Here is a 12,149-nt window from a genome sequence, read left to right as displayed (position 1 = left end):
GCTGATCCTTCACCGGCATGCTGAGGAAACTGGTCTGCAGGCGGGTTTGCTCCTGTAAGAGAACGCCCAGTACCGGCAGCTGTGACAAACACTGGAGCTTGTAATCAGTGATGAACGGCAGGACGTGGAGGTGGGGGGGTGGCGGTGGCGGTAGGAACGTGTCGAGGTGAGCGTAAACATAGCGGGATGGTTTCCTGCAGCTGATTTGTTGCGCCGACGGTGCACGGGATGTGATGCAGCCTCGTCGTCAGTGTCTGAGGAAAGTTAAGGTCAGGAAGGTACGGGAAGAGAAGAGGACGCAGGTTATTTCAGATGTTTGAGGAAAGGTCGAAACAGGCTTTTTGGTTGGTTGGTTGGTTGGTTGGTTGGTGTGTGGCTTTGTTTTGAGGCCTAGTGTATGAAGGTAAATTTGTGTCTTTATTATTTAATCAAAAGGAAAGTTGCCTTAAACAAAAAAAAAAGATCAATCAAAAACAACTTCACTTCGATTAAAAAAAAACCTTTCAAAGAAAAAAAGTGTTTGAATGCAAAACAATATTTGAGATCCAAAAAATTGCATTTGAACACTTTTTTTTTCTTTGATTGAAAAGTTGGTTTTTTTATTGAGGTGAATTTCCTCTGACATTTTCCTCCTCAAATGTATTCGGTGTAAACCTTAAACCCTCTATTTTAAAACCTAATAATTGGTTATAGAGGAAAAAAATATTAGCTCAAACCTAAATAGAAAGAGTTTAGACAAATGTCAGCATCACAGATGGACAACAAAAGGAAATATTTAATTAAACACTTTTTATTTCAATTATCAATATCATATACATTTATTTATAATATTTACAACATACAAATAATATTAACATTATATTCAAATGTATTTTTATATAGATATATGCATGTATTACTTTTAAACACTGTTTAGAAAGTGACATAAATAATATCATTGTCAAATATCGATGTATTTGGAATAAATGTAGTTTATTCATAGAGTTTATAAAATGAACTCAAAACTGTGTCACTTCACAAACATTCACACTCAGAAAACTACTTACATTTTTTTTTTTCCACAAAATTTTCTCATTTCAAAATACATTTTCCTGAAAATATAAGTAATTACCAACCCAAAAATATAAGTGTGGTGTAGATTATTGTCATTTAATTTTTTTGACCAGACGTTAACTTCACCTTGACTTAGCCCTAATGTTACTTTCGTTGTCTTCTTCGTCTTTTTGTCATCGTTGATTTCACAATCGTCGTTTCGTTGGCACCGTCTTCATCTTTGCCATCGTCTTCATCGTCTTTGTTGTCATTTTTTTTCATCTTTGTTGTCTTTGTCGTCGTCTTCAATAGCAATTTCTTCAAACCTCTTTTTCTCTTAAACTACTGGTCGGATTCATTTGAAAAAAAAATATGTAGCTTCCTTGAAATATTCTAAATGTTCCTTTCCTTCTACTGGTCCATATTCTGCTGGTTTCTAACATGTAAATGGTTCCAGATATCAGTCTAGTTCCTATTGGTCACTGATAGAAGTCATATCTGGACTGTGATTGGATGAGTTGAGTTCTCCTCCAGTGAAAGTCCCGCCCACTTCAGTAGTTAGATTGATCTGCATCCAGACCACAGAACTGGAACATAGAACAACCTCACACATTCAAACACAGAACAGACGTAAAATTTTATTTTTTATTTTTCATTTATATATTCTTTTTCTTTCAGGAAGTGCATTTCCCTGTATATTGTTATTGTAATTTAATTGATTATGTACACCCCTTGTCAAATGTTCTTATTTTCTGTTCTTTCTTTTTTTTCCTGTGTAAAACTTTCTTGAAAAATGAAATTATTATTAAAAAAAAAAAACATAGAACAGAGGCTGACATACATGGACACTGGAACTGTGTTGTTGTTTTTTTTTAATCTTTATCCACAGTTAATTTCATTCTACTTATTTAATAATAGTTTTCTGGTCGTAGTTTAATAATTCACCCAATAATTAAGTATTTACTGTACATAAATATACAGTAATTAAATTCTCTGTAGGTTTATGGGGATAACTGTAGAAATGTTTCAGGTCTCGGTGCATGTCATCGAGGTGTTTCCCCGGGAGACGCTATCCTTGCCCTTGGTTGGTTTTTCGTGACACGGGAGGTAAAAGTGCAGCTGAAACGGCGGTTGATGGATGTGTGTGTGTGTGTGTGTGTGTGTGTACGTACAAACTCTGAATAATGGAGGAGGATTGATTTCTGGGGACTCGGGTGGCGCTGTGGCGTCCTCCACCGTGCACGTGTTCGCCTTTACAGCCCGTGGCTTTGGTTTTCTGTATTTTACCCCGGACAGTGAAACAGCAGTGGTTATTATGGACAGTTTTAAATCACATCACAGAACGGGTTTGATGGATTTGTTGTACGTCAGTGACTCTAACATCACTATTTAATTTAATTTAATTTAATTTCTAGCGTCCCTTTTGTCATTTTCTCCATTATTATAATTTATCTTTATTTCTTTGTTATTTTTATCCTTTATGTGGCTTTACATCTTTTACATCCTGGTGATTTTTAACGTAATTTTTGTCTTATTACCTTTTTTTTTTCTCTTTCTTTTCCAAATGTTTCACTTATTTTATGTGGTTTCCATTCGGGGTGTTAGAACATATCGGTTCTGCAATATATCGCAATATTTCATTTCATGATATTGTATCAATATTGAAAAGTACTGAATCGATATTTTGAAGTATTTATTCAAATGCAGATATGGCGGAGGTTCATTTTTGTTTTTTGGTTTTCTTTATTTATATTTTATTTATTATTATTTAACACTGTTATTAAATAACGGTTATGTGAAGCATCCTAAAAGCACTTTTTACTGTCTGAGAGGCAGATGGTAGTTCTGAACTAATAGAATATGAACATTTGAACAGGATCTTAAACTGTTATGTCTGTAAAACAGAATTTAAGTTTTAACACAGGAACATTTTATGATATAGCATTAGATCCTGTTGTGATCAAATAAAAATGTTTTTAGTTTTTGTGCAGCTGTAATTCAATTCTTCCAGGAAATAATCATTTTTATAAAAAAAACAAACATAAACAGTATCATGATATATCCTGATATATTGTATCTTGATCATTTTTGTCTTTTGTTTTTCTTTGTTTATATCTTATTAATTATCATTTAACACTGTTTTATTAAATAATGGTTATTTGAAGTAGAGCTGTAACCAAATAACCGATTAGGTGCTTGAAGCGAATGCAAAAATTCATGATTCGATTAATTGACTCAAATTGATTGAAGGGAAATATTCTATTGCAGTTTTCCTGAACTGAAGCTTCTATGTGCGTCACAATAAGCGTCCGTGTGAAACACAACAGTGGAACCAATGTTTACCAGCAGAGAAATGAAGGAAACAAAGCTTTGACTCAGGAGAATTGTGGTTGAATGATTTTTTGGATCACTTTGAGTTGATTAATCGTTTCAGCTCTAATTTGAAGCATCCTAAAAGATGTTAAGTTTTTTTGGGGATTGCACAAAAATCATATTATGATGTTAGTTCTGAACTAATAGAATATGAACATTTGAACAGGATCTTAAACTGTAATAAAACATAAATGAAGTTTGAACACACGAACATTTTATGATATAGCATTACATCCTGTTGTGATCAAATAAAAATGTGTTTAGTATTTGGGCAGATTTCAGGTGTAATTCAGGAAATCTTTTAAAAAAAAGAAAGAAACAAAAAAATTGCCTTTTTAACATTATCATGATATATCATGATATATTGTATCGCAATCGTAGTGTTGTGATTTGTATCGTATCGACAGATTCTTGCTGATGCACAGCCTGTCATGTCTTTTAACATATCTTTTGTCTTTTATGTCATTTTTGTCTCTTTACATGTTTTATGTCGTTTTTCTTTTTACATCCTTTATGTTGTTTTCATCGTTTAACGTGTTTTTCTTTGGTTTGCCGTCACGCTTTTTGCCTTTTTATGCATTTTTATGTCTTTGTGTTGTCATGTTTTCATCTTCCACAAGATTGTTTGTCATTTTTGTTCTTTTTACATGTTTTATTTTGGGTTTTTTTCTTTTTGTGTCTTTTGTCTCATGTCTTTTATATAGTTTTCATCTTTTATATTGATTTTGTCTGTGACATTTTTTTGTGTTTATGTCTTTATACATCTTTTTTGCGTTTTATGTCATTTTTCATCCTTGAACGTTTTTTTTTTGTCTGGTTGTGATTGTGATGTTTTTATCTTATACATCTTTTTGTTATTTGTTGTTTTTTTCTGTACTTTACATAATTTCTGTCTTTTCCGTCATATATTTTGCTTTTGTGTTATGGATTTCATCTTATTTTTGTTTTGTTACATTTTTTGGATGGGTCATTTTCACCTTTTTCTTTGTTTTCATCTTTTTCTATTGTTTTTGTCTGTTAGTGATGTCATTTTGGTCTTTTTATGTGTTTTTACATCTTGTTTTTTTTAATGTTTTTACGTCATTAACATCTTTTGCCTTTTTCGTCTCATTAGATTTTACTCCATTGTTTTCTTTATGCGTCTTATGTGTCCACTGTTTTTACTAGCTGTCTTAATGACTTAGTTCTTGTCATCTTTTTGTTTTGTTTTGTTCATCTTTTCTGTATTGTAGGTCATTTTTGTCTTTTTGCATTTTTTATGTTGCTTTTGCCTTGTTGTAACTGTATTTTTTTCTTATCTTTTATGTCATTTTCCTTCTTTTACATTGTTTCGTCTGGTTGTGTTCCTGACAGTTTCGGTCTTTCTGAGTTTTTGCGTCTTTTTTTATTGAGTCATTTGTCATTTTTATCTAAATCTGGCTCATGTGGGAATGAACCCTGGTCCCATCGTGTTGCGTTCACTGTCAGGTTTTTTTTCTGTTTTTTTACGGTGTTAACTCGTCATGCTGGAATGCGTGTGGTCCCACTCAGCTGAACGGTAGAATGCAGAAATGTCCGAGTCCGTCTGCCCACTCCACATTTCTGGGATGTTTCGGCGTGGTGTCGGCTCAGTTTAACCAGTACTCTGTGTGTCTGCGTCTCTGTCCTCCAGACAAAACCTTCGAGGATGACGACTCAGTGGACGGCGGACGCTCCTCGTCGTCGTCCAAAGGAGCCTCGCTGTCCGGGAGGAAGACGGTGAGCATGGGCTCGTTCCGCCGGCCCACCTCCACATCTGCAGGTCAGAACCACAGCAGCGTCCTCCTCCACCCTCCTTCATCTGAATAAACCACACTGGACCAGTGGACCAACTGGATCATTGAGTCATTGGATCATTGGTCCATCGATTCATTGGTTCATTGCTTTATTGATTCATTGGTTCATTGGTCCATTGGTTCATTGATTCATTGGTTCATTTTGTCATTGGTTCATTGGTCCATTGGATCATTGGTTCATTGGATCATTGGCTGGGTCACATGATCAATGGTTTCACACTGGGTTAAATGTCTACAGGGAGGGATGGAGGTGGAGCTGGAGCCGTGGACGAACAAGACTTCATCCAGTCCTTTGACGATGTGCCTACGCTGCAGGTATGACCTACGAGTACTAATACTACAACTGCTAGTACTAGTACCACAACTACATGTAGTAACACTACTACTACTACTTCTAGTACGACTGCTACTACTACCACCACTATGACTACGTCTAATTCTCCTCCTTTCCCTTCTCCTCCTCCTTTTTAGTCTTCTTCTTCCCACACATACCATGCTAACTCCTCCATCCTCTCTCCTCCAGATCTACTCCAACAGGGAGGTGGAGGAGACCATGACCAAAATTCGAGACGTTCTTTCGGACGATAAGCGTGACTGGGAGCTACGAGTGGCCGCCGTAAGCCTCCACGTCCACATGTGCTCATGCCCGAATACACTGGTCGGCTGTGGCTGTTATTTAAATGTTTTGGGTTTTTTTTTGTTTGTTTGTTTTTTGTTTTAACTTTTCCTCCAGCTGAAGAAGGTGCGTTCGCTGCTCCTGGCCGGCGCTGTGGAGTTTGACGGTTTCCTGCAGCAGCTGCGACTCATGGAGGCGCCGTTCAAGCTGTCCGTCAAAGACCTGCGCTCTCAGGTGGTGAGAGAGGCCTGCATCACACTGGGGTAAGAGCGCTGAAGGGGTTAAAAGCACAGGAAGAGACTGGACTGAGCAGGATCAGGATCTGTATGAACCCTCTGAAGCAGGGGTGTCAAACATGCAGCCCGGGGCCCAAATGCGGCCCCCCAAAGGTTCGAATCCGGCCCGTGGGACGAATTTACAAATTGTAAAACCTCCACAGTCAAGGCCGTGGAACTGGTTTTAGTTCAGGTTCTACATTCAGACCAATATGATCTACAGTCAAATAAGAACAGAAGAACCTACAAAAGAATAATGACTGCAGATTTTCTTCTTGATTTGATGAGAAAAATTTTTTATTACATTATGCCTATAAATAATGACAACTTCAAGTGTTTGTCTTTGTTTTACTGAAAAAAATAACATTAAATTATGAAAATATTGACATTTACAAACTATCCTGTAATAATAAAATGTGAACAAATATGAACAACAGGAAATGTCTAAAGAAAATTAAGCACAATTTGGTGGGCCAAATGCGGCCCACCAAAGGGTCCAATCTGGCCCGTAGGATGAAGTTGTGCAAATTGCAAAAAATGCACTGAAGATATTAACAATCAAGGATGTCAACATGATTTTAATTCAGATTCCACTTACAGACCAATTAGATCTCAAGTGTGTCAGACCAGTAAAATACTATCATATTAAACCTATAAATAATGAAAACAGCAAATATTCTCTTTGTTTTAGCATAAAAAAGTAAAATTACATGAAAATGTCTATATCAACAAACTATTCTTTTACAAAAAATGTGAATAACCCGAAATGTCTTAAGATACGTAATTGCAATTGTGCCAATATTCTGCCTGTTATTAAATGTTTTGTGCATTTGTAATTGTAATGTAAGTTGTAAAGCACGTGTAAAGGATAAGCTAATAATCTGAGGCATAATATTTGTAAAATTGCACTTGTTTTCCTTAAGATGTTTCCAGTTGTTCTTGTTATTCAGATTTTTGTAGACGTAAACATTATCATAATTTAATTTTAGTTTTTTCACTGTTGTTCTTGTACTGGTCCTGCCCCCCTCAGACCATACTGGGTTGAATGTGGAACTGAACTAAAATGACTTTGACAGTCCTGTATTCTAGGATCAGCTTAGATCAGTGTAGATCAGTAGATGCTCTGGGTCTGTGGTGGACGTTTGGGTTTTTATGGTGAAAGTGTGAAGTGTCAGGCGTCCGTCAGACCTTTCTGTGGACCACAGTGGGTTCTGTGTCTGCTCTGTGAATCCTGTGTTGTGGCTCCTCCCATCGTCCTCCATTAACTCCAGTCTTTGCTCCTCCCTCCCGTCTGCAGCCACCTGTCGTCGGTGCTCGGCGGTCGCTTCGACCACGCGGCCGAGGCCATCATGCCCGCCCTCCTCAACCTGGTCCCCAACAGTGCCAAAGTCATGGCCACGTCGGGCGTGGCCGCCATCCGCCTCATCCTCAGAGTAAGTCTGACGGCGTCGTCGTCATAATCGACCGTCTTTCGCTCTTTCAGAGCCGGTGTTGACTTCAGTCTCTTGTGTTTTTGCAGCACACACATTACCCACGGCTCATCCCCATCATCACCAGCAACTGCACCTCCAAATCTGTGGCAGTCAGAAGGTACGAGATCAGGCATTTTATTGGACTTTCTCAGATCCGTGTTTGTAGCTCACCGGCCGATAAACACATGAAGTCATCTTATTTGTTGTCATGAACTTCATTAGCAATTTCTTCAAACATCTTAAAGTACTGGTCCGATTCATTTCAGATTTTATATGTATCTTCCTTTGGCCAATGTCCACAAAATTTGCTCAGAGGTTTTTTGGAAATTAGGATTTTTGAAATTTGGACACATTTTTTAAATATTAAAACTGTTCCTTTCCTTCTAATGATCCATATTCTGATGGTTTCTAACATGTAAATGGTTCCAGATATTAGTCTAGTTCCTATTGATTACTGGTAGAAGTCACATACAGCTCGGCTCTCAGCCTGAGGTCCTCAGGGCCGCACCTGCACTTGTTTTAGCCCACGGGCTGACAGGTCTTTTAAAGCTGTGGCGCTGTGTCTCTGGACTGACCCCCCCCACACCTACGGTCCATGGACTCAGTAGAGACCTTTAAAAAACACCTGAAGACACTATTGTTCACAAAGGCATTTTAAATCCAACTGACTTGGGGCTTCTACAAACTGACTGCACTTCATGTATTTATCACATTTTAATTGTATTTTAATTGCATTTTAAAACTGTATTTTATTCTGTATTTTTAATTGCTTTTAACTGTATCTTGCACTTTAAAGCACTTTGTTTAGTGTAGTTTTTATTTTGAACACATAGAATCAGATATGACAGAACCATACAACATGGTCAAAAAATTTTTTTCAGCGCTTGGAAAGGAGTGGGAAGAAGTATAACATAGACTCCGCCCCCTTTTTACAAAGTGATAATTAAATCAATTCCGCTTCCTTTGCTTTAACACACTTTTTTTCTATATATTTTTCCACTAACACAAACCATTCGCATACATTTTTTTAGTCACTTCACACACAATCAGATTTACATAATCAACCTTTTTTAATATAAACTATAATATTTATATGCACTTCAAATATTTACTTCAAATACAATCATTAATAAATGTGATAATATCTCCTAATCACAATAGTCTGTATTTATTAATTAATTACAAATAGGCAATACACAATAATATCTTATTTTATGCATTCTTCTATAACTAGATTTTCAGTTATTCAGACAATGTTCTATATTTTGTTATTATAGTGGATTTATACATTCTTTTAAATGCACAAATTGAAGCAGACATGTTTAAGTTCTGCTCCAGATTATTCCACAGATGGACCCTCTAACACAGATACACTCGCTTTTTATGTTTGTTCTGCACTTAATTTTCTTATAGATTTCAGTTCCCCTTAAATTATAATTCCTTTGCCTGACCAAACATCTCCTGTCGACGGCAGAGGAGCATATGGTTATGGGCTTTAGACATTAAAATACAATTATTCCGGTCGACAAGATAGTGTAGTTTTAGGTCATTTAATTTTATAAACAGGGGATTTGTTGGAGCCAAGTACTGTGCTTGATTGACAATTCAAATTAATATTTGATTTATAATTATTACCCCGTATCACTACACAATAGTTTAAATATGGAAGAACTAAAGAATTACACAATATATGGAGAGTTTTCGAATTTATAAGGTTTTTGGTTTTATACACTATAGCAATCCTTTAGGCTATTTTTGATCTGAGAAAATGTGCATGCTCTTTCCAGTTTAAAGCACTTTGTGACCCACCGTCTGTGAAAAGTGCTCTCTAAATCAAACTTAAATAAATAAAACTTACTTACGTATATGCTGGGGCGCCGCTACCAATTATGGACCCCATGGAAGTAAATGTTATGGGCCCTTCAGAAAAGGAATTATCTGTAAATCTGCCATCGTACTGAAACAAGTAGAGGTCCAGGGGTGCGTTTCATAAGTGCTGTAACAACTGCATTAGGTGTGAAAACGAAGGTAAAACTTAACTTGAACGTCCCACTCCTAGCTTCTTCGCCTCTCTTTTACAGTGGACCTTAGACAAAATTTTCACAACTTTTTCCCCTTTTACAGCGCCCCAGCATATATGGACTTTGATTTGTGTCCATGACCTTTGACCTCGAGCGACCTTGAAGGGTTAAACTCAAGGTCATCACTGTCTAGATTTCAACAATCTTCTCCAAAACTACTAGTCAGATGAATTTCAAAAAATTTTTTTGGTATTTTCCTTCTGACAATGTTTATAAAGTTTATTCGTAATTTTGACAAACTTAAATTTTTTTTTTTTTTTAATATTTTTGACAAATTTCTTGCTTATGAAATGGAAATGCTTTGAGATATCAGCCTAATCTAGTAGTACTGATCACTGATAGAAGTCATAACAAAATAAACACCAAAAACGACAAAAATGAAGCAAATGATGGAAGAAATGGAAGAAAACTGGCTCTCCAGGCCATATTCTGCTGGTTTCTAACATGTAAATGGTTCCAGATATCAGTCTAGTTCCTATTGATCACTGATAGAGGTCATATATGGACTGTGATTGGATGAGTGAAAGTCCCGCCCACTTCTGTAGTTGGATTGATGTGCATCCAGACCACAGGCCTGGAACATAGAACAGAACCTCACACATTCAACACAGAACAGACGCTGTCGCACAGGGACGCTGGAACTGTTTAAATTCCAGAAGCAGTTGGTGTGTGTCCTGTCAGCCCGTTGCCTCACATATGTCCGTCTTCGTCATCAACACCTTCTGTTTCTGTTGCAGGCGTTGCTTTGAGTTTATGGACTTGTTGCTTCAGGAGTGGCAGACGAACGCTCTGGAAAGGTGAGAAAAGACAAAAATGATGGCGTTTACTTCCAGGCTCTGGGACGGAGCTGATCACACCGCAAAAAAGGGTGTCTAAAAGCAAGATAAAAACACTGAATCTGAGGAAAAAGGTACGTTACATGACATTTATGCATTTGGCAGACGCTTTTTCCCAAAGTGACTTACAGGGGAAGATTAACAGTTAAGCTCTCTGTGTCTGTAAAGCACTTAAAAACAACCACAGTGGACCAAAGTGCAGTACAGAAGAATAAATAAAAAACAAAATAAAAGAATAAAATACAGGAATAGATTAAAAAGACATAAAAACAGCTGTGCAATTAAAAACAGTGTCGTACAGAATAAAAAAGCAAAATACTAGAATAAAATACAGGAGTAGATTAAAAAGACATAAAAACAGCTGTACAATTAAAAACTGTTGTGCAGAATAAAAAAGCTAAATAAAAGAATAAAATACAAGAATAGATTAAAAAGATGTGAAATAGCTGTACAATTAAAAACAATAAAAATGAAACATAAACCAATATCAAACAAAACAATAAATAAAAATAATACAGTCAATGTGGAATCTTTGAAGGTACTCAAAACAAATCAAGACTTCTTGAATTCAGAATATTAAATCTAGAAATAAACATGTCTACAGATGTATGAACACTTCAAATAAGAAATTAACTCTTAAAACAAGATAAATTATCGAACGCTTCTAAATCTGAGTCTGTTTGTTTTTTATCTTGCTAAGAACCAAATCATTTGCAGTGCAGTGTCTGGATGTGAAACAGGAGTAGTTCAGGGCTGTCGGTAAAACAGACAATCAGCAGATGTTAATGCGGAAACAAACGACTACCCAGTAAACGTTAGAATTAGAATGTTTTTTCTGCTTTTTCTCACGGTCACACTGGAAAACCGAAGGCTGAAGTGGTCCCCTCTGTAGCCTGCGTTGTGGTGTCACTGCGCTGTTTCAACAATTTAATTCAGAACGAAAGCGACAAAATAAAACCAACTGAGGCGGAGGATTTATGAGGCAAAATGTCAGCGTTTCTGTGAGTCTAGTGTTTGACTTCGAGCCAAGATTTGGAGAATCTGAGCGAAGAGATGCGTGGACTGAAATCATCTGATAAGAGACAGTAACCAGTACACATTAATAATCAACCTCCCTTTGGACTAAACATGTCTTTAACCCTTTTATTCAGACAATCTGACAGTTATTGCATTCGTTTTCTGAGGATTTGGACCAGTAACAAACTGAACAAAAAAATAAGCAACACCAGCCACAAACTGAAAACAGAACTCAACATGAAGCAGAAATGAACAGACAAAATCAACAAAATATTCAACCAAATGAACAAAATGATCAGCAAAATGAACAAAAATGAACAAAATAATGAACAAAATGATAAACAAAATGAACAAAAATGAACAAAATAATCAACAAAATTATCAACAAAATTAACAAAATGATCAAAATAATCAGCCAAATGAACAAAAATGAATACAATTACTAGATGAATTGTCCCAAATGTTTCTTACTTTCAGATTTCAGCTGCAGACGACTGAACTATAATAAATGGACTGAAGTGAAACTAACATTGGTCTAGAAATGTGACACCGACACTCAGGTCAGGGTCCGGCTCAGCTGTTTCCATGGCGATGCCAAGGGGAGGGGTCGTGGTCCCAGTCTCTTTGTGTTTT

The 12,149-nt window shown here is 36.5% G+C and overlaps 1 protein-coding gene across 1 annotated transcript in view; it reads left to right on the top strand.

Moving 5' to 3' along the window:
• LOC115432942 (CLIP-associating protein 1-B-like) overlaps positions 1 to 12,149 on the top strand; it is a 97,109-nt gene that overhangs the window by 39,601 nt on the left and 45,359 nt on the right. The window contains 7 exon segments of the mRNA XM_030154055.1: positions 5,057 to 5,185; positions 5,458 to 5,534; positions 5,743 to 5,835; positions 5,953 to 6,098; positions 7,408 to 7,543; positions 7,630 to 7,700; positions 10,401 to 10,460. Coding sequence (XP_030009915.1) covers positions 5,057 to 5,185; positions 5,458 to 5,534; positions 5,743 to 5,835; positions 5,953 to 6,098; positions 7,408 to 7,543; positions 7,630 to 7,700; positions 10,401 to 10,460 — 712 coding nt within the window.

This window comes from Sphaeramia orbicularis, chromosome 2 (assembly GCF_902148855.1).
Source record: "Sphaeramia orbicularis chromosome 2, fSphaOr1.1, whole genome shotgun sequence".
In the NCBI taxonomy this organism is placed as follows: Eukaryota; Metazoa; Chordata; class Actinopteri; order Kurtiformes; family Apogonidae; genus Sphaeramia; species Sphaeramia orbicularis.
This window is presented reverse-complemented; position numbering and strand designations above follow the sequence as displayed.